Source organism: Rhinolophus hipposideros, assembly GCF_964194185.1.
Source record: "Rhinolophus hipposideros genome assembly, chromosome: 6".
Classification (NCBI taxonomy): domain Eukaryota; kingdom Metazoa; phylum Chordata; class Mammalia; order Chiroptera; family Rhinolophidae; genus Rhinolophus; species Rhinolophus hipposideros.
The window spans coordinates 82990327-83015968 of NC_138052.1; the positions used below are offsets into that span (position 1 = coordinate 82990327).

At 44.3% G+C, this 25642-nt stretch overlaps 2 protein-coding genes across 4 annotated transcripts in view; both read left to right on the plus strand.

The window, feature by feature from the left end:
- Window positions 1-17287, plus strand: part of SMARCAL1 (SNF2 related chromatin remodeling annealing helicase 1) — a 50386-nt gene extending 33099 nt beyond the window's left edge. For all 3 annotated transcript variants that reach the window (XM_081052217.1, XM_081052215.1, XM_081052216.1), the window contains exons 11-17: window positions 1805-2023; window positions 7771-7841; window positions 11052-11154; window positions 12341-12523; window positions 13654-13754; window positions 14716-14812; window positions 16936-17287. In XM_081052217.1, coding sequence (XP_080908343.1) covers window positions 1805-2023; window positions 7771-7841; window positions 11052-11154; window positions 12341-12523; window positions 13654-13754; window positions 14716-14812; window positions 16936-17175 — 1014 coding nt within the window. In that variant the 3' untranslated portion in view covers window positions 17176-17287. The remainder of the gene's footprint in view (window positions 1-1804; window positions 2024-7770; window positions 7842-11051; window positions 11155-12340; window positions 12524-13653; window positions 13755-14715; window positions 14813-16935) is intronic.
- Window positions 17288-23009: 5722 nt separating this feature from the next.
- On the plus strand, window positions 23010-25217 carry RPL37A (ribosomal protein L37a). Its single transcript, XM_081051934.1, has 4 exons — window positions 23010-23050; window positions 23317-23445; window positions 23539-23621; window positions 24605-25217. The coding sequence occupies exons 1-4, from the start codon at window positions 23048-23050 to the stop codon at window positions 24666-24668; spliced, it is 279 nt and encodes a 92-aa protein (XP_080908060.1). The 5' UTR covers window positions 23010-23047; the 3' UTR covers window positions 24669-25217.
- Window positions 25218-25642: the final 425 nt, after the last annotated feature.

The following is a 25642-nucleotide window of genomic DNA, read 5'->3' on the forward strand; positions in this document are numbered from 1 at the left end:
CAGGCAATTTCTCAGTTATTAAATGTACTGAAAGCCACACACTTCTTTAACAAAACCTGTAATGCACTTTCCCCGTAGATCAATCCAGATTAGATTGATTGTATATAGTTTTCATGGTCCCACAAAGCCTTCACGTGTGATTTGTACCTTTGTCCTATTTGCACATGATCCACTTTCTGAAAAAGGATCTTCTCTTCCTCGACTACCTGGGTCCATGGGATAATAATGCCCAACTAGTGAGAGGAGGGGCTCAAAATGGAGGCCTTTGCCTTTATTCCCCAAACTGCCCCCTCTGTGTTTCTAGTCTCCTACTACCATCACTCCAGTTTCTCAATCCATTCTCAAATTCACCCTTTCCTTCCTTTTGGCTGCCCCCCGCCCACACACACACGCCATCCAATAAAACAAACATACACGATGCCCTCTTCATCTTTGTGTCCTTTTTTCCACCTCACCCAATGCCTGGTGCATGGTAAGTTTTCAATAAAAGCTTGTTGGATTGTGATTATTCCAAAGTCCAATTTAAATTGTTTGCTATTATTGGGTTTTAGCCTGCAAGATTAAGAGCGGATAATATTAGAACTTAGGAGTATGGTATCCAAATTAATTATGATACCCACTTGTTCCCAGCATGGTTTTTGTCTAATGCGCCAGTAGGCCAGGGCTGCTTTGTGTGTGTGTGTGTGTTTGTGGCTAGCTTCGTGCGTTAGCAGAAGCCACTGAAGAGAGCTCCCGTGCTGAGCTCATTTTCGACCACATACCATGAAGGCATTTGCTGAGAACTTCCAGTTGATTTCAGAGTATGTTTTTAAAAGAAGCACTTTTTGATCGTTTTATTTCCCCACCTTTGAGTGTCTCTTTGTAGTCTCTATTTTACAAAGGTTTATAGGACACCTGCCATGTCTCTACAATTATACTAGGTCCACGGGCCCTTGGAAATGACTGAGGCTCGGCCTTACCCTCAGTAGTTCACAGTCTAGGGGAGGGTGAGGCAGGAGGGGAGATGAGTGGCTAAAAATGTAAGGACGTAGACACCTTGGCTCCGTTTGTTTTTTTATAAGACTGTAGAAATCAGTCTGAAAGATAGGGTTTTTATTTGATTTGATAACAGCTCCTCTAGCTCTGTGGCAGGGAGTAGACATTTCTTGCTCACTGCCTCCCATGAGCTACTGAATGAGGGAACCAGGTTTATGAAGGACTGCCTGGGCACTCTGAAGCCCACCTCTCGTTTCAGCCAGACCGGCAAAAACCTGTGTTCTGGGCTCCTCCCTTTTATCTCACCACCAACCCTGCAATTGCGTTTACTACATTGCTCTTGGTCGTGTTGGTGTGACTTGCACTGAGGACCAACAGCTTTTTAAATCCCTGGAAGTCAAATCCGATGAAGATATTACTGACAGCATTCGTTATTTTATTGCACGATGGACTCTTGAGTATAAGCCCTAGGGAAGGGCATTTCTGTATTTAGTGTGCAGGAATAGTCTGACAAGCTGGTGTCGTGTTTGTTTTTTAATGTAATGGACACCAGACCGCTGACCTCTTGCATTCGCTGCTAGAAAGCTTAGTGCCAAATTGTAGAACGCCGTGATGCATTCTTTTGGTTCACTTCATCCCTGACTTCTTTATCCCTTTTCCTTCTGTTTCGCATGTTTCGTTTATTCATTCTTTAAAGCCACTTGATGTTCTCTGAACAAAGCCAGGGGAAGAGAAGGGTGTGCAAAGAGAAACCTACCTGGAAGTGACAGCCCTGTTAGTGTGGCCCTAGGAAAGTCTAACGAGCTGTATGTCTGTCCTTCCTCCACAGCATGCCTGGGGATGGGATTATTCAGGTTCCTCCAACCTGGCAGAGCTGAAGCTCCTGCTGGAGGAGGCGGTCATGCTGCGACGCCTCAAATCTGATGTCCTGTCCCAGCTCCCAGCCAAACAGCGCAAGATGGTGGTGGTTATGCCAGGTCGGATCAGTGCCAAGCTCAGAGCATCCCTGGATGTCGCCGCCAAGGAAATGACCACCAAGAACCAATCTGTGAGTCCGGGGCTGTAGGTGGGGCCTTGGAAGTTGTGTTCACCGGGGTTTTTCCCGGGAGGGGCTCTGTGGAGATTACCCAGAGTGCTCTGAACTTGCCTTTCTGTAACTTTTTCCCACCTCCCTGGGCAAGGATGGTGAGCCCGTTTCATTTCTCAGCTTACTTAGTCTACTTCGAAAATCTCTTATTTGCAGTTTTTTGTAGATCACTGTTGATGGATGGTCATCAAAATAAGCCCCAGGACAAGTGCAGGATGGTGATATATATTCAGACTCCCTCAAAGAAAATTGGAATTTATGCTCAGTATATTTTAAGAATGCCTCGGTATAGGAACAGTTGTTAGAAATTAGTTCTATGTTTGTTTGATAGATATGTTAATCTTCTAACCACCCCATGTCATTTGCTTTAGTCAAAATAACAAGTTGACAGTTACTTAACAAAGTCGAGTTTTCAACCCCTCTTAACCCTTTGCTTCCTAATTATAGTCATATATGGTTGGTAGGAAGTTGGAAGGATCCTCATTTTAATACAGGGAAACTGAGGCTCATAGAAACTGTGATTCACCTAAGGTCCTGTGGCTTCTCTGTGGCAGAGCTGAGGCTGCATCCAAGCCTGTTAACCCCTATATTTTAGGGTTCTTTCCACTGTGGTGGTTTTATTTCTTTCCAAACACTTTCATTTTATATCTGTCGTTAGTGTCTTACTGTGCTAAGTACCATAAAGTAATCTACACCGGCTCCCTCTCTGTCCTCTTGGGACAAACCTTGCAATTTTCATTGCCAAGAAAAATAACAATCATTGACATTTTTTGGCATTATCATAAAGCATTATCTAGGCTTGATACTACTCTCTATAAAAAAACTTAGACCTAAATGAGATCTCAGCCTTCTGGGAGATTACACAATAAATAAAATAACAAGAGACAGAATGCATGATTTTTTTAAATGTTATTTTACCGTGTGATGAACCAGACTAACTGGTAACTTTTAAGAAAACAGAGGGTAGGGTAGAGGCTGCATGGGTCAATTGTCAAGCTGCATTTAATTTATGTCGTATTACATACATACAATAATCTGGATGGTCTGGAGGAAATGAGCAGGCATCTGTTTTTGCTGTGGAGTTTTCAAAGATCCACAACGCTGGTGTAGAAGTACAGGCCGACAGTCCTGAAATTATTATTTCAGTGGATCCACGAGTGGAACCAGAGTGTTCTGTTGCTAAAATCAGTCTTGGTGGTCTTTTCTTATTTCTAAAGATAAAAAGTCAATAAATGGAAAATTTATTCACAGTGTTAAGTTTTTCTTATAACTTTCTTAAACATTTAATGTCTACTAGTTTTTGCCCACTAGTGAACTCTACCAGATAAGAAAGCCAATGAGTAAGTACAGCAAATATGAGATTAATAGAAAAAATTCAGACATGTCATACTTTTAGATGCAAAGATCTGAATATTTATCAAATGCTATGTTTTAGTCCCCGTGTGTGTGATAGGAGTTAAGTCTGCCGGTATTTCATGGGACTTCCCAGAGAAGAACACCCTTGCCTATACCTGGTTCACCTCCTGAATCATGTTGAGAACAGCCAGTGTGGACAACGGAAAAAGTAGGCTTTTGAATTGAGGACAAAAATACTATTAACTGGCTAAGATGCAACCGTAAATTATGCAATGTGGCCAAAAAGAAAAAGAAAGAAATAGAAGTATGGGAATTTTGTACTTAGAGAAGCAGGGTTTGAAAGCATTTGTTAAACTTTCTGCCAACTTGCATAGTTCCTCAAGTTAGGGAGTGGCTCTTTCCAAAGATGATAGCAGAGGGCTATCAGAAAGCTGCGTTTCTGAGTTTGTAATCTCCCAGAACGCTGCATTTCTGAGTTTATAGTCAATGATGTGAAATTATTCATGGAAACCAGGAATATTGGGTGTTTTATGACTTTTGGTAGTTCCGCAAATCCCTTAAATTATTTGGTATATTTTGGTATTTTCTTACCTAAAAAGGAAGCCATGACCTGCGTCCTGGGCTTGGTGCTGGAAAAATACATAAAGAGAGTACCAACTGCTCAGAAAAGAACCCCACCTATACGGTGATTATCATCTCCACTTCTTCAACGTCCCAGAGTCTTAATGCTGTTCTGCAGATTATGAAAATGAAGCCTAAATTGCACTGTAATTCTTCAAGAATCCAGCAGAGAAAAAACCTAGAGCTCTTCTCAGTTCCATGCTTGAGAGTTGCTATCTGCTTCCATGGAGTCTTAGGAAAATTAAGGGTTGTCCCTGAACGAGAGAAATTGAGTTGGTACAGATTATTACCTTCAGCACGATGCTGAAGCCAGATACTGAATTCTTTCTGATAGTAAGATAAATCCTTGAAAATGTAGTTCTCCTTGGTGTTCTTTAAATTCATTTTTATAATGGAAAATCCAAGGAGAAAATACATTGATGAGCCTTGCGGCATGGACCATCAGGACCTTTCTCACTCTGAAAGCCACCAGTTGGTGCCTGTGTACACTGGGTGTCGGATCAGGAGCACCGCGCTGACTGAGCTCAGGAAGGGAGCCAGTGTCAGCTGGGGCGGCCATTGGACTCGGTGGCCATCAACGCTCCTTCTTAGCCTGGACCAGCAATGGAACTCAGAGCCAAGAGTTAAAATGGGGAATCATGCTTGTATGGTTTTAGTCAAATAAGGAGGCCTGTGAATCAATAGGAAGTCACGCCCCCACCCACGATTTTTATGGTTCCTTTTTAGGCCCAGTTTCCCTGCAATTTTGCACATTATGGTGGCTCCAGCAAAGCAGTGCTGACCTGTCAAAAACTGATTATTTTTGTCTTTGTTCCCTCACACCTTCCCACATGGAAGGAAGACATTTTTTTAAAAGCTTTACATTACAGAAGCCAAGGTGAAGCTGCCAATTTATGTCCAACGAAAGCTTTTTCTCATTTTCCGCTGAAATAGTAGATATCTCTTCACAGGCTAAGAAGAGCTGGCTCTAATCATCTTTTGTCTAAAATCTTTTTTTGATCAGCAAGACCCCAAGCAGCAAAATGGAACAAGGCCATGCAGACTTCCTGGTGACAATATCAGTTCACCCTTCTGCCGTTTGACAGTCCATTCAAATTTCCAACATAGAAAAAATCCGAAACCCCACTGGGTCAATTTAATAAAAGTCTAGGAAGCAGGAACAAAGAATTGCAGGTTATTTAAAATTTCCTGGTCCGTGGCTGGCGAAAGAAGTGAGATCATGAATGGACCAGTATTCTGTCTACTGAGTTTTGGGGAGGTATTTACTTGGTTTTTGTCTTTTTTTTAAGATAAAACTATTGATTTCTCTCACGTTAAAAATTCAATGTGTCTATTGTGTAAAATCTGAAAAGTAAAAGAAAGCACTTACAATAGGTAACATTTGTATTACTACCCTATAAAAATGATTCACCTATCTTTTATATTGCATAATTTCAGCACGTATCATTTGCATATATCATCAGCATATTTTTGCTATAAAATGTATGATATTTTTTGCTTTAAAATATATTATTTATATATACACATATAAACATATATTATATATATAAAACTTATGTGTGTAATAAGCAATATATACAGAGGGTGCCAAACAAATGTATATACATTTTAAAAAAGGAAAAAACTGTATTAAAATTGTAATACTCAATATATACCTATAACAAAAGATGAATACAAATCATGTGTATACATTTTTTGGCACCCCCGGTATAGTTGAAAAGCGGAATTGGGATCATATAAACATACACCACGCAAGGAAGAAAACAGGTTACAAAACTATATCATGAGCACTTTCCATGTTGTTAAATGTTCTTTTAAAACATAATATTTAAACAGTGCATAGTGTGTTCTCACGTGACTGTATTATAATTTTGCTGGCCATTTTTACTGGGGCATTTAAATTAATTCCGTTGTTCACTATTCTAAGTCGTACCACCCTGGAAAAGTGGCTTACCTGTGAACTTGCATGCATCCGACGGTACCGTGAGGATAAATTTTAAGGAGTATGTTGCTGGATCGTAGAGTTGGGCATATTTTGAAGTCTTTGGCACACATTGACAAACGATTCCCAAAAAGGTCAGCCATGGGGGCCACCGTGTGCAGTAAAGGTGTTTGTTTTCTCACACTCGCCTCAGCTCTGTGGTAAATCTTGGGGCAAGGTTTCCGAAAGTGCCTTTCACCATGTCTCTCCTTCTGTTTGCTCTGCCCTCTCCCTTTCTTATTAGCAAGTGGGGAGTGAGTGAATGTGGGTGGGAGGGATGACAAGAGTAACAACAGGCTCCCAAGGGCACAGCAGGAAAATTATAGACGGAGGGTGCCTGAGGTGCCGTCTGCTTGAGGCAGACTGCACCTACTGCGGGTGAGGTCCTCACAAGGACCCTGGCTTGTCCCTTCAGCATATCCTACTAGGGACTACATTAGGTTAGAGGGCCTAACCTGCTGCAGGGGACCCTGTGAGGATACATGAACGGACTTCATGAAGTTTGTGTGTCCAGAGCCTCATCCGTCTTAACTGGTCTGTGACTGAGAAGTTCAGATGCACTTCCAGGGAGTTGCATCTTCAATATGAGTTCCCAGGAAGTTTAAGTTGTTAAGCTGGACTACTGTCACCACACAAGAGGAGCAGTGGCCTCTGCTGCCATGATACATGTAGAAGTGAAAGGGGTCAGTGCCCCCACGGATTCCTGTGGTTCCTGGGTATCTTCCTTCCTTCTCATCTCAAGACCTAAGGAAAGATGCTGTCTAAAGCCAAGAAGCTCTTTTGACTAGGCAGCATTTTCCACCATCTGTGGTATCAATAATTTAAGGTACCATCTGGCTGTGTCTGCTTTCCTGAGTTAGTAAGGGCCCAGGAATAAGGAGTTCTGGACCACAGATGTTATTGCTGTGGGTTCACTTCTTTGTTTCATGAGGAGGCTGTCGTGTCAGTCACTGGCCTCATAGGCCCCGGCACGAGAAGATGGGGGCCTCTGTAAACCCATGCCTGCTAGTGGAAGGAGATGGTGCCCCACCAATGGGAACGAGAGTATCTTTTATCTCTGGGAGCCCAGGGTGATAGTAAATGTACCTCATTATGAAACTGTCTGAGCATCTCCTGTGTTAGCGTTCTTTATTAGGATTTATTTAGATGCAAACTATAGAGAAAACATGATTTCTTCTGAGAAGTCACTTACCTTATGTGGGAAACAGGCCAGAAACCGCGAGTGATGGTTTTGAGATGATGCTAGAATAAACTAGTTGGAGTCAGTAGGAACTGATTCAGCAAGTCTTCGATGGAGGTGAGTTTGGTCAGTTGGGTATGGACACAAGTTGGCAGAAGAACAGGGGGAGGCAAACACACGTTGGGCTAGTGTCATGTGTAAGTTGTCCCCAGGATATAGTAAATAGGTATCCTTAGCAAGGCTGCATTTCAGCTGATCACGTGAGCTAGGTGTATATGGTGAACCCTACCTGAAATGCCTTTCCAAAGAACTTTCATGATCCTTGCCTCATTGTATTCTCACAACAGTTCTCAGTGGCTGACAGAGTAACTATTATGCCATGTGTCCCATGGCAAATCCAGAGTTCAGGCAGTTACTGTGGCTTGGCTAAAGTAAGTGCCTAAGTCAGGGTCTCCTGGCTCCGGTGATTGGTGTTAGGATTTATAAAGCTCATAGCGGCCATAATTATGTCATCTTAGCACACAGTTCTCAGAGTAGGAGACTTGAAACTCTCGACTTCTCTTTCCACAGAAAGGACAGCAGAGAGAAGCCCTCCTTCTGTTCTTCAACAGAACAGCCGAAGCTAAAATCCCATCCGTCATGTAAGTAGTCACCAAGTGTCTGTCTGTCTGTCTGTCTGTCTCTTTCGTCTTTGAAAGAAACACCTGTATCTTAGTCGGCCAGAATGGTTTTACCGCTCGGTAAGAAATGATCAGATTCCAGTTACAGCTACTTTAAATGTATAAGGTTTAGGATATCACAGCCTCGTCACCCACAGGCATGAGTGGGCTTGTCACCGCAGTGCCGCCAGGATGTGCCTGGGGTCCCTGTGAGATTCTGTCTTAACCCAAATGTCCTGGAGCTGCTGCCATATGTGAGGAAGGTGGGGTGACCCAAACACTAAGGGGGAGTTTTCCTCTTACTGGGGGAACTGTGCTCACTTGCCTGTAGGAAAAAAATTAGGGCTTTCATGAAAGACCGAGAAGCTGCCTTGGGTGATTCTTTGGTCTTCTCCAAAGATACGGTGTTTCAGCCATTATTCACCTACGGAGAAAGAAGAACTTCAAAGTTTGTTCCAAAGATATGAGCAAGGGGACATTGTTACGCCTAATTCTCCTTCCACCTTATAAACTAAAGCTGAAGTAATTTCTATTCTTAGAATTATTCACTGACTGGAAAAATAAAATCTCAATTGCCTGCCTTTCTTAAAGAAAGAAAAACCCACTCATGTTCAAGTATCCCTGTGGTTCTTAGAAACTTGAGCCAATTCTCATGATGTGCAGTTTGCTTGACTTTTTTGTTTAACATTCATGGGAGATACTGGCAGGATAATGGCCCAAGTGATTAAATTACAACGAGAATGGATTTGGTGTGGGTTGAGCGGTGCCAGGTTGGCTGTGGGGACCAAGATCTGTGGACAAGTGGAGACACAGCCTACCCCACCCTCTCACTCAGTCTCCATGTCTCCCAGCCTCACCCCTCTCCCTCTGTGCCCCTAAATGTGGTAAGAGAGTGAGTTCTCTGCAGTATTCAAATCTAAGATTCTCCACAAAGGCTGCTGAATGTTGGCCAGCTCTCCTTCACCCTCTGGGCACTGCCCTTTTCATTTATGGTACTGTTATGAGACTAATGAACTCCAGATGTGGTTTTTATGGTCTGGAAACTTATCTCTCAGAAACGAATCTGAATTGTCCCCACCGACCCATTTCTCATATGCTGCCGAATAACAGATGGCAGGGGTGTCGGTCCTTCCCCTCCCTCGCTCAGTGTGTGACCTACAAAACTCAGGGTTTATTGAGTCCCAGGCCCAGAACCGACCATGTCTCTTAGAAATTACAAATCCAATCATTTTGCCACCTCATAAATAAACGTGTGTAATGCCTTGTCTTAGTCCGTTCAAGCTGCCATAACAAAAATTCCAGACTGATAGACTGGGTAGCTTAAACAACAGACGTTTGTTTCTCACAGCTCTGGAGGCGGGGAAATCCAACTTCAAGGCGCCAACAGATTCAGAGTCTGCTGAGGGTTCTCTTCCTGGCTCACAGACAGTCTTCTTCTCACTGTGTCCTCACATGGGTGCTCTCTTGGGGTCTCTTTTAGGAGAAGACCCCTAACTCCATCACCTGCCATAGGCTCTACCTTTCCATACCATCCCAGTTAGGAATATTTTGACACAAGCATTCATTCCATAGCACACCTCACACATACTGTTTCACAATTCCATTATAAATTATATAGTGCTTTATCGTTCCAACAATTTTGACATCTGTTAACTCATTTCACATTTACAGCCTCTTTGTGAAATCAGTAGAATGAGTCATGTTGGCACAGTTTTTTAAGTGCAGAAACAGTAAATCTCATGAAAATCTCTGGACCTCACAGTCACACAGCTAGGAGGTGGAAATTAGATTATAATTCTTAAAACCACAGTTTCCTCTGCTGGTTGTTTTTCTTCCCTTTATTGCTATTGTTTGTTTTCATTTTAAGGGACATCTTTCAATAGGAAAGCCAGGGTTATTGTGGTTAGGCAAATACTTTTAGCCTGGTAACTTAGGGACGCAGGGAAGGGCAGAGCAGTAAAGCCATGTCTAAGCTGTAAAGGGGAGAGAGCCATTAAGAAAATGGGGGCCTCTGGTGACTGAGTTGGCCGCGTGGATTTCATGGCCTCCATGGCCTCCCGACTTGTTAATGTGGTAGCAATCAACATTTTTGCTTAGATCATGGCAAACTTTATGTCTCAAGCTAATTAGAGTCTATGTAGTTCACAAATTAAACTCAAATCCATACCCTGGTTGGCCATAGTGTTGTTTGAAAATAATTCTTATATGTGTAGAGGACAGTCCACTGTAACAGGAAGCCTTTGACACGTGTCCTTCTCCGAGGAGGGCAGTGTCTGTTCTCTGCCCAGATACGACTATGTGTGGGGATGGCCTCTGGTGGAGCAAATGCTCCTTGTATCCTCGGAAGCTCACCTTCCCGCCACCTTCCCACCACCCTGCAGGAACGGTGAGCTGCACTGGGACTGTGAACCCTCTGCAGGGCACTTGTCCCGGGGAAGCTTCCAGGGTATGCTGACTGGGTAACTCTCCCCCCTGCAGTCCCCAGGTAAGGTAAGGGGCAGGAAGTCAAACAACAACAACAACAACAATAGAACAGTAGGTATTAGAGAGAAGTAAATTAAAGGGAGAATGAAGACCAAGCCAATTAGGTGCTTCACCCCATATTCCTTTGCCTCGGGAAAGAATTCACTTACTGCTGACTTAACTGCTGGCCCAGATGTGGGCAGGAGCTGGACAGCTTTCCCAGACCATCTCTTCGGTATGATTCCTGAAGAAATTCGATTACTGTCAAGAATCCCTAAATCCCCTGCCTTGGCATTTTCAGATCTATAGACATTTCAATTTGAATTGAAAACTCATTATAAAAATAGTGGCAAGCAAGGTGCTAACTGTTAATTATCTTCTATGATCCCAGGTAATAAGAATGTTTCAGTAACAGATCAAAGACACATAAAACATGCAGATACTTCAATTTATTTGTGTATGAGAGATGACTAAAAAGTATGGAAGTACTCCTTCTGCACCTGGCAAAATATAGCTTGCTTCCCCACAGCTCCTAACTTTGCTTCTTTTATTCAAGTGACCTGGCAGGAGGGAAAGGGGGAGAGGTGCGCTCTCAGAGAAGGGACCGAATGGGCCAGGGAAGACAGGTACCCTGAAGGTGTCTGCTACAGATACAGTCACTTTTCAGTAATTAACCTAAACTGGATGAGTATTAGGTTTAACTTACTGTGTTCTCATTGTCAAATGCAGTGAATATATCCTGGACCTGCTGGAAAGTGGAAAAGAGAAGTTTCTAGTGTTTGCCCACCATAAGATGGTTCTGGATGCAATTACCAAGGAGCTTGAGAGAAAGGTAAGCTCCCTTTGAAATTTCACACAGGATGCATTTATTGTTTGTGTGTCGGCTACTAAGTTGTTCTGAGTAGTCTGAGGTCACATCAGCAAAGGAGTGATCGGCACTCCTGATGGTTTCCGGAAGCATTGCTAAAGACTTCCTGAAGAATTCTTCTTGCTTATAGTACCACAGTGCGGTCAAAATATCTTCCCAGCAGTGTCATTTAACTTCCTCCATGCTCTGTATGGATATCCCAGAAATCTTGCTTTGGGAACATCTCCCAGTGGGTCCCCCATCATTCTGTGTAAATAATTAGAAAATTGACAAGAAAAGAGGTAACAGAAATTGTTCTCCTTGGTGGAGACAAGTATTTGTGTGACAGTCCTCTCCTCTTTCTTCCTTTTGTTCTTCCTTATTACCATCAAGGTGGTTTTATTCATTATACGTGGCCATGTGCCAACTTCAATACAGAGTTTTATGATCCTCATTAAATTGAGTGAAAAATAGCTGGAGGGATTTCCTGGGATGTTCATTAAAACTAAACACATCATATTTTCACCCCCTTTTTAATTTTTTGGTTAAATTTCGGACCATAAATTACCTTTGTCTTCCGTCATTTTTTATGTAATGTTTCAAAAATACAGAAGAGTACAGGGAAAAAAACAACAAACACCTATATGTCCCCTATCCAGGTGTACACACTGTATAACTCCATTTATATAACATTTTTGAAATGAGACATTTTAGAAATGTAGGATGGAGTAGTAGGGCCTGGACATGGTCACCAGGACCACAGAGGATCCTGGTAGTGTTAGAACTGTTCAGTATCCTGACTGTGAGGGCAGATCCATGAAAACCCACACTGGTGAGAAAATTGTGTAGAACACACACACACGAGTTTAAGTAACGGGAAATCTGAGGAAGGTCCGTGGCTTGTATCAAAGTCAGTATCCTGGTCGTGATATTATACTACCGTTTTACAGAATATTAACCATTGGGGGAAACTGGGCAAAATGTACAAGGAATCGCTCTGTGTTATTGCCTAAGCTACTTGGGAATCTGCAATTATCTCAATACAAATTTCAATTCAAAAGACAAGGAAAGACAAGACTAGACCAAGTAACCAGGCTGATGCTCCAGCCGGCTTTGCGGTCCTGCCCCGGGCACCACGCAGCCCGCCTCACTTCCCTCCCGTGTCCCGCAGAAGGTGCAGTATATCCGCATCGATGGCTCCACCTCCTCGGCAGACCGAGAGAGTCTGTGCCAGCAGTTCCAGCTGTCCGAGAGGCACGCCGTGGCCGTGCTGTCCATCACCGCTGCCAACATGGGCCTCACCTTCTCCTCGGCCAACCTGGTGGTGTTCGCCGAGCTGTTCTGGAACCCAGGGGTATGGGACGCATGGCCATGGGGAGGACGGAGCTGGTGTCAGTGGGGAAGACAGGGCTCTGTGAGCTGTCCCTGCTGCCAGTCTCATCTCCTGTCTGTTTCCATTAGCCCTCGTAAACATGTTTATGCTTTCCACCAACCTCTTTTAAGTGAAGACGTGCACATCTGTTGGTTAGCTGTTAGGTATCCACAGCAACCCTGAGTAGTAGGATGACTCCGCCTGAAAACTGAATGAGAATACTGAAGTCTTAGGAGGAATCATAGAAGTCACCTCTCTATGAGGCATTTGGAGCACAGACAGCTCAGGTGCATATATGTCACCAAAGGGGAGCTCGTGGCAGCTCCAGGCCACAGCCCAGCCCTCTGGCTTTCCGCCCTGTACCCCCTTTATTAACCATCCCTGTGAGCTGCCTTGGCCACAGGGGCCACAACAGGGCGACGGCTGTGGGTGTTCCCTGAACACGATCATTGTGCCACTGGCCTTCTCTGATCAGCGGAGAACTGGGACAGCATGTGGAAGACGTTTGTTTGCACTCATTACGTTTTCTCCTGAGCTCCAGAAAGAATTTATTTCCCCTCGCATGTTCTCACATAGTGTTGCTGTTGTTGGCCACACATAGGTGTTTGCTTTAATGATGGGTGGATTTCCAGGTGGAGGGCATTTTATAATGGAGACAGTGCTCCTGGTGGTAGGCGTCCACCATATCAAAAACTACCCTACCTCCTAATATGTTTGGTTAGCTGGGAGATAATTGTTTTGAGTTCATGGAGAGGAAGAATGGACGTGTGCCACGTTTCCTTGGTTTGCCCTTCTTCCCAGCCTGATGGCAGAAGCAAAGCTCGCGTCCCCTTTGCAGCACCTAGAACCGTGCCCGACACAGAAAGGTCACCCCCAGCTATCCAGCTGCAGATTTAATTCCCTGACCAGTGTTTTGCTTGGTTCTGTCTTTTGTCAGATGGCAGGTCGTTTGTAGGGAGAGGCTCATGGGTCCGCCACCACATGGCACGGCAGTGAAGTCCTCTGAGGAAGAAGGGTTGTGGTGGGGCTTCGGGGCAAGGGGCTGCCTGCTGCGCTGGGCTGAGCGGCCTCAGGCCTTGCCCTACAAAGAACCTGATCCCCGGGCCTCACAGGTGCTGATGCAGGCTGAGGACCGGGTGCATCGCATTGGACAGTTGAGCTCCGTGGGCATTCACTACCTCGTGGCGAGAGGCACGGCTGACGACTACATTTGGTATGGCCGGCCACTGGCCCGGCACTTGGGGTCGAGCAAGGCTTGACACAGATGATGTATTTCCTTTGCTCTCTCACTGCTTCTGCTTTTTGCAACAGGCTTCAGGGATCCCCACAGAACATCTGTTAGGAATGCCCTCCCACGTTCCCACTTTCATCATGACCATGTTTGGCTCCTTCACAGCATTCACTGCTGACTTGCATGGTGCATGAGCCAATCTTGTAGGAATAGGGACTGTGGCTCCTTTCCCACTGTCTTGAGACAAGGGAGGAGAAATGGCTGTGATGAAGTGTAGATGGCATTTGTAGAACACTCTGTTCCGAGCCGTGAAGGCATGTTGAGACAGGTGACAGCCCCCTTTGCCCCTTTATGTTGCGCGTTGGTGTGATAAGGCCATCTTATAGCTGCTGGGCCATCAGGAGAAAGTGGCTCACTCTGGGCCATGTCGTGCTTCGTTAACAGAGCTGGGGGTTCATGTCTGTTATCTAAGCAAAAAATCCCAAAATGCTCCTTCCCATCCCCATTTCCCCCTTCCTGATACTAAGTGTCCTGATTATCTCAGTTTCCACTACTCATCTGTTTCCAGCCTTGTGACTGAGGGGTCTTACCATGCAGGGTGTGCAGGTCGCCCCTACTGCCCAGGGTTGGTTTAGTGGACTGGTTAGTGGGGCATCTCAAAACAACACCAAGTTCAAGATTTAGTTGTAATGAGGCAACATTTATTTCCTACACATCTTCCCTCATAATGTATTCTGAACCTGATGATCTGAGCCCTAAGTGGGGTGGCTTACCATTGAGAGGAGGGAGCTATTTCAGGATGGGTGCTGTGCCTTGAGGGTACAAAGATTGGAAACACTGTGTCGCAGCCCTCCGACCCAAGAACAGGGAGGGTGGTCTCATTTTCATCAGTCTGCTGTTTCTGTGCAGGTTGGATTCACTGCAGCTCATTTCTTTCCACCAGGCCCCTGATTCAAGAGAAGATGAAAGTTCTGGGTGAAGCCGGGGTTTCCGAGAGCAATTTTTCAGAAATGACAGAAACCACTGATTACGTATACAAGGTAACAGCAGCACATGTCTCCTCGCCACTGGGGCACAGGGAGGCATTAGGCTGCCCACCCAGCCCATGGGTCCTGAGTGGGAAGATATGAATCACTCCTGGGGGCCTCGTCCTGCTCCGGAGACTGCAGCATTCTCAGTTCAATCCATTGTGCGTCCTTATGGAGAAGTGATGGCGCTGACAACTCCTACTTTGTGTTTTTTAAAGAGAACACAGCTCACAGTGGCCCATGCAGGGATCAAATTGGCAACCTTGGTCTTATCAGCACCACGCTCTAACCAACTGAGCTAACCGGCCACCCCCAACAACTCCTACTTCTGACCTTCCCTCAGAGATTCTCATAAAACTAGGGTTCCAAATGCTGCCTCTTCCATCAGGCCATTAGGAACTGACAGAAAACACCCCGTGGCAACTGTTGAATTGTTGCAGAAAGTACATAGCAGTACCACACAGTAGGGCGGCCCTGGGGACATGTCCCCAGCACAGAATAAGGAATGTTCAAAATCAGGTATTGCTTTTTTATAACATATATTCCCCTCTTGTTGGTGCATTTTATTCTCAGTGCCTGCCATTTTTATAGAAGGGTGAACTGAGACATGCAGAACAGTGAGACTTGCCCACAGTTACGGGCCTCGTGAAGCCATCCCAAGGTAGACAGCTTCCCAACTCGGCCCAGCATTCCTTCTTATTATCAAGGAGAGTAAGAGGCCAGCGAGCATCCTTCCATGGCCAGCTGGGCCTTGTCAGAGGTGCTGAGAGGAAGTTTGTTGGCCTCCAGAGAGGAAGCCTGCCGTGGCCTAGCACTCCGGCCCAATTGCTGCCACAGCCTCTTTCTTCTCCGTTTCAATGTCACTCACTGGAGAGAAGCAAGAGGCACAAAGACTTCCAAAGCCTTGTCTTTCACCTGCTCAGGTGATTGACGTGGAAGGTGAGGACCCGGGAGGTACTGCCTGCTGGAGGCCCACTCCTGAGGGGGAATCTTTTCTAACAAGAGAGGTTAGACAGAGGTCTGAGCCTCACACAGAAAGGGGCCCTAGGATTGCTTGTCAGAAAGCCGAAGTGCCGAGTCTTTCCTGTGGAATTGCCAAGCATCAGAGGCTGAGTTCAATCAACAAAATCTTATAGGTGACACTAAGATTTAGGAGTCTGAGAATCGATCTTTCATTTACATTTACTTAGCAGCTAGATCCTTTCTTCCGAATGTAATTATTAGGATGACTAAGACTCGGAGATTATGGGTTTAAATGGAGAGTTGAATTCAGTTGAATGGTAAATATTTAACAGAGCCTTTGTTATTATATGACCTGTAAAAAGAAAAAGCCTTATTTTTAAAGGATTCTCAGCTACTGATAATGAGTTTATGCGTTTACTTAGTTACAAATAGAAATTCATTAATTCATACTGGCCTTACCCTCAGTTACTCTGAATTTCAGGTGCAGGATAATATAAGTGGAGTTGATCAATATTTATTGTGACTAATAATTATGTCAATTTTTTTTTATTAAAATAGGGCTGAAAATTTCATGAACTACTAGAAAAAGAAAATGTTGCCTCCTGTGTAGGAGACAAAAGCAAAAGAGGTTATGTCTCACTAAGATATCCTGCCTTCTGATAGAGGAAGTGAAATGCTAATCTGATTTTTGAATTTGCTTCCATTAATTATGCCTGGCCCAAATTAGCACATGGAGTTACCATCATCATAATCAAATACACATTAACAGTTATTTCTACTTGGAATAGGCTGCCTTGCGTGGTGGCATTTCCTGGACCTTGCAGTTGTTCAGAAGGTGATGAGAAGAGAAGACACTAGAGGAGGACATGTGGATGGCGTGGGGCGGACCTTAATGGTCTTCAGTATCACTTCCATCTGAAAGGATAATCTCTTCGGTCTCTTTTTTCTTTACCCAAAGTGCAGGAGAGAAGAGATCAGACACTAAGACAGTAAGGTTGCTTTAGTGATGAGTAGTTTACTGAGCTGGCTTGCTCACACCATCATACAGCAGCTGATGGCGTGAAATGTGCAGTCCCTTCCCTCACCTGTGTGTTCTCTCAACAGCCACAGTGGCAGGAAGTCAGTGTTGGAACCTGGATTCTTTTATCTTTCCTTTTCTTTCTCTGATGAAGGACCCAAAGCAGCAGGCGATCTATGACCTATTCCAGAAGTCCTTTGAGGAAGATGGAAACGACAAGGAGTTCCTTGAGGCAGCAGAGTTCTTTGACCCTGGAAGTGCTTCAGGGTCATCAGGACATAGTCCCCAGGACCCAGGAGACCCGCTGGACGAAAGCACACTGACAGGCAGTCCACTGAAGAAAAGGAGATTTGAATTTTTTGATAACTGGGACAGCTTTACCTCTCCCCTGTAAGAGGGGCAAAAAAAAGCATTTGAAAATCACGGAATTCATTAAAATAAACGAAGACATTTTGTTTATAAAGCCTGTGCTCCTCTTGGCATGACAGGGGTGCTGGTCTCTGTCTCCATCCGTAGCAAGTGACCAGGCCAAGGATCAGCATTTCCTTTCCAACCTCATTACATGTGGGTTTGCTTGGGTCTTTATTAGCAGACAGTAGGTTGTAGTAGTAGTAATTCGTGTTCTTTAAATAATGAGATGCTTCCCCGAAATAGGGACTTTTAACAAATATTTATGTACCAGGCACTGTTCTAGGTGCTGGCAGTAACTCGCCAAACACACGAGAACAAGTATGCTCCTTTGCAGAGGTTATCATATCATGAGAGAGGCCATAGTTAGTTACATATTCTAAGAAGAAAAATTAAAAAGTAAGGGTTTAGAGCAGGGGTTTCTTTTTCTGTGCATAGCCAGATAGTAAAACTTTTGGCTTTAAGGGCCAGGACAGCTCTGTTAGAACGACTCAACTCTGCTGCTGTTATGCCAGGTCAACCACAGATAATCCGGAAACAAATGATTACAGCTCTTTTCCAATAACATTCCGTTATGGACACTGAAATTGGAATTTCATATAATTTCTACATGTCACAAATTATTATTCTTTTGATTTATTTTCAATCATTTAAAAATGTAAAACGCATACTTAACTCTCAGACCATACAAAAACAGGCGGTGGGCAGGGTTTGGCCTGCAGACCACAGTTGGCTAACCCCTGGTTTGCAGCAGCACTGTCCGGTAACATAAGCCCCATATGTGATTTTATTTTTCTAGTAAATTATTTTTAAAGATAAAGAGGGATCAAATAAGTAATATTTAACCCAATATATTCAAAACATTGTCTTTTCAATGTATAATCGCTACTAAAAAGTCACTGAGGAACTACATTATTTTTTTTTCATACTTCAAAATCCAGTGTGTATTTGACACTAATAGACGCTTACCTGCTACTCACTCAACCCCCCTCAGGGTGTCCAGAGACGTTTGGGTACAGCTTTTCCACTGGAGCTTGGTCAGGTTCTTTAAATGGCTTAGAGAAGGAGCTATGATCTCATTGCTTACTTCTATTAATAGTTCCCCCTTACTCCAGGAATGTAGCTAGGCGCTCTGTGACCTATTTATAGATCAATGGGTTTGCTTTGAAAGTAAAAGGGAAGTGTGTAGGTGATTTTGAAACACACATACCCATTGTTGCTTAGGACACTCACTGATCGTGGTTAAATGAACAAATCCTGGCTGTATTCACCTCGGAGCCCGACATACAGAGTGGCCCTTGTGATACTGCAAGATGCCAGATCAGTGCCTGTCGTTGGAGGGTTTGCCCTTTGTTCTTGCAATTTGGTGCTTGTATTTGAAACCACTATTTATTCCTCTGTGGTTTTAGTAAATGTGGCCTGTTGAGCCTGCATCTGAGTCCTCTAATTGAACCTCAGTTTCAGCTGCTCTGGAGAAAAACTTCTCTGAGATGTCCCTGAGGTCCTCCAAAGTAAATTTTATTTATACCTTGTAGCCTATATATTTTCAACTATACCGTCTGAAATGTACCTCTGAAATTTATAGAGAGCCATCCGGCCGCTTCTGTAATTCAGTAAAAGACACTTGGATTTATTTATATAGAGAGTGCATACCTTTGGGTTTAAGGAAGGATTTCCACACTAACTCCTTTTCCTCCTGTACTTGGCAGCTCGATCCAGACGTATACACCCCAGCAGCCAGCATGTTTTCTGGAAATGTCAGTTAGAATGAAGACAATTTGAACCCATCTCATTCTACTCCTGTCCCTGTCATCAATTATCCCCATAAAGTGGATAATTTTTTACTAAAAGTCCCCCCAGGTCCACTCACACTGTCTGCTTCCCCTTACCAGGGTCATTAAGTGGAGTCTTGTACCTTGAGTGACCCTGGTTAATTTCTGTCCCGGGGCCAGCGTAAGGAAGATGCTGTTAGCTTTGATCCACTTGTGCTTGAATTAATTGTGTCTTCTTGGCTTCGCACAAGCCTTTTTCTAGGTCAGAGGAAGAGCTGAGAATCAGAGCTGGAGGTGCCGGCGGCCCCTCACCGCTGGCTAAGTTTTGCCTTCTCTGTGCATTCTTGTCTATTGAACCTTGATGCTTTCTGAAGCTCTGTTTAGGTGAAATTTAAACTGAAAAGAGGATAAAAAGACGTCTAACCTTATTTTTTACCCCATGGTTTCACTTCTTACCAAGTTCAAGATTATAAGGTAAAACATGGCTTGGAAGCTTAAAGGGATTTTCATTGGAGTAGTCTCTCATACTTATGCTTTATTTTGGTTGTGCGTTTTCCTGCGGGGGTCTGGAATTGATGCGGAGGGTTGTGTGGGGGTCAGCAAAGGAATTGATGCCTAATCATAGTGGAAATCATTGAGAGGCCTGTGATGGACAGTCTTTTGGGTATTATGACAGCCAACAGTTACTTGATTTTGTAAGACTCTGCCACATTCCCCCCCAACCCATTAAACAGATTTTATTGAGTACCAGGTACTCCTCTCTGTTCTTAATCCCTCTTTTTGGGGATGAAATATAATACATAAAAAGTACATAAATTTAGAGCTTTACAAAATATTACAGAATAAACACCTGTATAATCATGACCCCAAGGTTATGAATGTAATATCTTCAAGAAGCTTTATTGTTGTGCTTCTAATGTTTATATCTACATTCCACCTGGAGGTTATTTTTGTACATGGGTAAGGTCAAGGTTAATTTTTTTTTCCATATGAATATGCAGTTATCTCAGCACCACTTATTGAAAAGAATTTCCCTTCACATACTGCTCTGCAGTGCCTTTTCACTGTTATAAATTTGAGGTAAAAATTAACCTAGAAATGTATAAATAAAAAATGAAAGTCTTACATTCTCATCCCTCCTACATGTGGCCCTTCTTCCTAGAGGTAACCCATATAAACAATTTGGGATGGAGCCATTGGTAATACATTCCCCATGCGTACAATTATAAAGAAACATACAACAGGTCCTTGAATAAACATCGCTTCATTCAACATCTTCATTACATTGTTGATGAGGTGCCATAAGAATTTCAGTCTTGTTTATATCAATTAGCCTATGGTAAAATTGGTGTCCTTATACATCTTTTCACTTAAAATCACAGAAACAATCAATGATGTTAAGTGAGGACTTTACATAGAATTTGTTTTTACAAAAATTGTATCAAACTCTTCATACTGAAAATGGCTTATTTCACATACACTATTTGGCCATTGTTTCATATCGAGCTATCTTATCTCTTTTAAGAGTTGCAGAGTAACTCCCATCCTGATGGCTGCATTACCTGTGTCAATGCTCTGTGAAATCTCCATTTAAAAAAAGAACTAGAATGCATTTAAAGTAAATCTGTGGCAAGAAGTGAGAAAGAAAAGAATCCTCATGTTGAATTCATTTCAGACACCTGATACTTTCTAGGTGTCCAGGTCTTGGTCTTGGCAAACATTGTCCCCCCTCTTGCTGAGTCAGCTCTTCCCTGTGGAGCTTGGACAAAAGGCTCTTGACAGTTCTGTGTAGACTTTGCTCTTCTGTGGCCACCAGGCACTTCAGTGAAGGGCAAGCAAGAGCCCTTCAGGCAGGAAGTGAAGGAACAACATGGAGCCTGGGTCTCCAGAATAAGTCCTTTCTGTCTCCAGCATGACATGAATTCACAATGATGCTGGCACCTTAGATTTCCTTCAAGAATATGATGCTCCATGTGGCCCCAAGAGAACTGATTGACTCAACAGCTAAAAGAACTCTTCTCTGCAGCCAACTTTTAACGTATTTATTTTTCTAAAGGTGAAAGTGAATTTTGAGTACTTCTGAGGAGCAGGAGTGACTCAATAGAGATTTTCACTGAGACTTTTATGGGGACACATTACAGTTAATCTCTACACCTGATGGTTCTCTAATAGGGGTGGAGATTTACTAGCCTACAGATAAAACAAATGGAGATTTTATGAGAGGCACAATTCTCTGAAGCCACTGAGAGCTGATTCATGAGAGGGCTATGTGCACACCCTCAAGCTTGCTATTTAAAAAGAATTGTTCAGTTTTGACAAAATTGCTTTGAACGTGAAACATGTCCTCCTGTTACAGAGTGTCTCGTTTTCAGCCAGTCTATTGCATTCTTATTAATGCAGGAGACGGGGTGGGGATGTGGTAAATGTGCTAAATGACGATCTGAACTAGACTCTAGATCCAGCTCAGGAGAGCTCACTTCAGCTTGGGCTGTCCCAGCGCGGGGCTCGCCGTGCTTAACAACTCACCCAGAACAAGTGAGCCACCACTGCTTGGCAGGAAGCAAAGACTGGAACATTAGAGTGCTCGTTTCTCAACCCTCCTTCCACAAGTCCCATTTGTTTGCATCAATGTGAATACATTTTTATTTTAATTTATAATTTTCTGGAGACGGTATAGTTTTGGCGGAGAGGTTTCCAGGAATCAGCCCCCCTCCCCTGCCAAATGCAGTGTATTTCTCTATTGGGGAAGGAGAGACTTGCTCCCTGGGCCCCTTGCTATTCTTCACCCTAAAGAAGCAAAGGCTACATGAAGCCTGTGGTTGGGGCATCCTGCTCCCTCGGGGGAAACTTAGGTAGCAGTAGCTATGGCTGTAATAGGTTCATTTTATCCAAGGTAAAGAAATTGAGAAAAGAGACGGGCATACTATTAAGGAAATGTAGAAGGTAGATCTGTTGTAGTCCCCTGAGTATGGCAGAAGAGGAAACAAGATTGAAAAGGTATCAAGAGACATTGAAATCAGGTCTTACCATCATCATCTCAATAACAATAACAATCGTTTAGAAATGTCCACTAGGCACTTACACACAAAGGTTATTTCATCCTCCCAAGAATCTTATAAGGTGTATACCTACTTTGAAACTGAGGAAACAGCTTGAATCTTGTGATACAGTAGAGCACTGGTCATTTATTGTCTGCATGACCTTGGGCAAGTCATTTAACCTCCCTGGGCCTCAGTTTCCAGAATAGGCTGGATTATCTCCAAAGCCTTTTTCAGTTCTGACATAAGGGGATTGACTTTGTAACGCAGAAAAGCCCAGACAAATAAAACCGTTTACAAACCCATCTCAGCATCGTACCACGCGAGGTGCCATTTCTCCGTTCAACAAGCATCCACGCGACAGAGCAGTGCCAGGCTCTGCTGTCCTGGGCTGCAGAGGTGGACACGTGGGGCTTGCCCTCGGAGGTGATTTGTGGGGACTTTAGGTGGTGGCGGTTTAAAATAGACTTTATTTTGTAGAAAAGTTTTAGGTTTATATAAAAATTGAGGAGATAGTACGGACAGTACCTGTATAGCCTCACCCAATTTCCCATATTGGTAACATCTTAATATAGTACATTGGAGTGGAGCCTTGGTTTTTAGTCAACACCATACCCGCCCCCTGCACAAGGCCTGCTGCTTTCAGAAGGTATAACGTAGAAAGCAATGCGACTTGGAATCATAAGATTTCAGCACTTCTCTAAGCCAAGAGCCAGTGGGCAAGTCACTTAAAACTTGCGTTTTTCCTTATCCATAAAATGGAGGAAATAGTACCAGCCTTGCAGGGTTTTGTGAGAGATGCGTAAAATAATGTGGATGGGTTCAGGTGCTTCCACGATAGCTTGTTGCTACTATTTGTGAATCACGGTAAACCTGGCGGACAGACGGCTTGCCACGTTCCGCAGAAGGCCGCAGGTTTGAGGAGACCTCCGGATCATAGAGCTCAGATCCTAGCTTGGCCTACCGTCGCCACTTCCGCTCGTCCGCCTGAACTGCGCCTGCGCACTGCCCCACTTCCTTTCTGGGTTCCGGCCTGCTTTGAGGCGACATGGTGAGTGTGGGTCCCGCTGAGGCCTAGAAGTTTATCTGCCTGCATCTGTTCTTGTCTTGGCTCCTTCGCCCTAAGCCGTGTCTGCTTGCCTGCCCTGCCCTGCGTCCTCGGCTTCTGTGCCCCCAGCACTCCTGTCGGACGCGGACTGGGGCGCGGGGCGGGGCGGCTTGGCGGGGCCTGGGGAGGTGGGGAGAAGGCGCCGGCGGCGCCGGGCTGGGCCCAGGGTCTCCGTGCTGGGTCCTCAGGGCGCTGGCGTGTCCCCACAGGCCAAACGCACCAAGAAGGTGGGAATCGTCGGTAAGTACGGGACGCGTTACGGCGCCTCCCTCCGGAAAATGGTGAAGAAGATCGAAATCAGCCAGCACGCCAAGTACACCTGCTCCTTCTGCGGCAAAGTGAGCGCGGCGGGCGGGCGGGGCGGGCGGCACACGGCGTCCTGCGGGCGGGCGGGCGGCGGGCGGGTCCCGGACGGCGCGTGTCTCTTGCAGACCAAGATGAAGCGGCGCGCCGTGGGCATCTGGCACTGCGGCTCCTGCATGAAGACGGTGGCCGGCGGCGCCTGGACCTACAAGTGAGTCGTGGGCGTGGGGACGCGCGGGCCGTGGCGTGGGGACGGGGACGTGGGGGCGCGGGGCGGGGGGCGCCGGCGCTTCTGCCGGACTCGAGCGGGACGGCCGGTTGTCAGCTACGGCGGGGGCCGGAACGGGCACGGCCGGCGTGCGGTCTGCGGCGGGTCCCCTTCCCAAGTTACAATTGTCAAGAAACGGTGCAGGCCCCTTAATGGGACTGAGGTGACACGGAGCCGCAACGTGCGCTGCAGGTTTTCATAAAAAGCAGAGGTCGGTCGGCGTGGTACGGTCTAAGGAGCCGGGAGGCTGTCGGCGCCTCGGCCGCTGCACGCGGCGCTGCTCGGGCCGCCTCTGCCCTAACCACCTTCATGTCACACGATCTGGCCGCTGTGGTTGGAGAATCTTTACATTTAAAACGGAAACACTGGAAAACGTTGGAAAATGTTGACATGAATTAGGGATATATAAGCGGATGTCTAAGCGTCTTGGGAGGTTTCGATGAGACTAGAAGGGAAAACGGGGGCCAGGGCATTCACGTACCCACCATGTGGGGTGGGCTGGGCTGGTGCTTTTCAGGGACAGGTCCTGAATCTTGTAAACGTTTCCGTAGTCGTTCTCATAGCTCTTTTCACAATGGACTTTAGTCTTCTGTGTAGCCTTAGGTGTTTTCTTGATAACTCTTATTCATTGTACCATCTTCTAATGTATTAGTTTCTTCTGACTTTTTGTTCATTGCCTTTTAATACGTTTAGGCCAGCCTCTTGCAACTGTATTTCCAAGTTTGTTTTTTTTTTTTTATGCTCTGTTGTCTGAGAAATCAGATGCATGATACTGCCTATCTAATTCTGCAAGAGCCTGAAGATAGGAATCTTAAAGGATGCCATCGTTAAGATTGTAATGTAAAAATGAGGCAGATAAACTCATTAGCCATTTCACATGTTAACATAGTTAATTATGTCGGAACCAAATTTGTTTTTCTTTCCAGCACGACTTCTGCTGTCACAGTAAAGTCTGCCATCAGAAGACTGAAGGAATTGAAAGACCAGTAGAAGCTCCACAATTGAAACCTTGCTAGCCTAGAATAAATGGGTTAATTTATGTAACAAAATTGCTTTGGTTTGTTAATTTTATTAATTAGATGTTCCGGTTTGCATTGCATTGATTTTGTTTTCTCAAAAAAGACTTGGAAATTAAAATCCTAATTTTTCAGTAGCCAAATGGTACATGACATAAGAATATAAGCCTTACAGATTAGGTATGTGTCTTAGCTTTTTTGTAAGTTGTTGGTTTTTGTTTTGCTTTTTTGTTTGTACCAATTCAACTTTGAGATACATTGGTTAAAATACTGCAAACTTGTTTTTAAATCATAGTTAATATTTTTTTTAATGTTTCTAAAGGTAGGATGACATACTTTCTCTTTTGGCATTTTGTTTGACCATTGTATTGGTCTCTGCAGAAATCGGTGTGAAGCAATTAGAATTTCAGAACAAATTTTGCAAATGGCTGCACTTCATTTTTCAGTTTGCACACAAGGATTTGCAGGCTTGAATTATTCAAGTTGTTATAGTCACACTAATAAAAGAAGTTCCTTGAAGGTATTTAAGAGTTGTGAATAGTTAAGATGATTAATATTCATCACCTTTGTCGCTTAATTGTCTGCCAGTTTTCCTATATCTTTCTCTTTGGCCCATTTCCAGTTTTATTAAATGCTCTATATGGCCTATCACATAAGATTTTTTTTCCCCTTCACTTCAGCATTGGCTCTGGCACAAACAATACTTCTCTAAGTAACACCCTGTGCAAAGCTCCTATTAGGCCAGTAGTAATAACTGTAGGGTTTTAAATTTGGGTTATTGTCCCTAACAGTTTTGTTTACTATCGTAACCTCATTACCTAGTATAATTCCTGCATATTAGGAGGCTTAAATGTTTCATGAGTAAATGTGTGGATCTGAATTTTGTAACAAAATGGTGCTGATTTTGTACTGTGAAACATCATTAGATACTGCGAGGCAGTAGGAGTA

Coding starts and splice junctions, on each gene's coding strand:
- RPL37A (XM_081051934.1), top strand. Junction 23,446..23,538: donor CCTGCTCCTTCTGCGGCAAA/GTGAGCGCGGCG, acceptor TGTCTCTTGCAG/ACCAAGATGAAGCGGCGCGC. Junction 23,622..24,604: donor GGCGGCGCCTGGACCTACAA/GTGAGTCGTGGG, acceptor TTTTCTTTCCAG/CACGACTTCTGCTGTCACAG.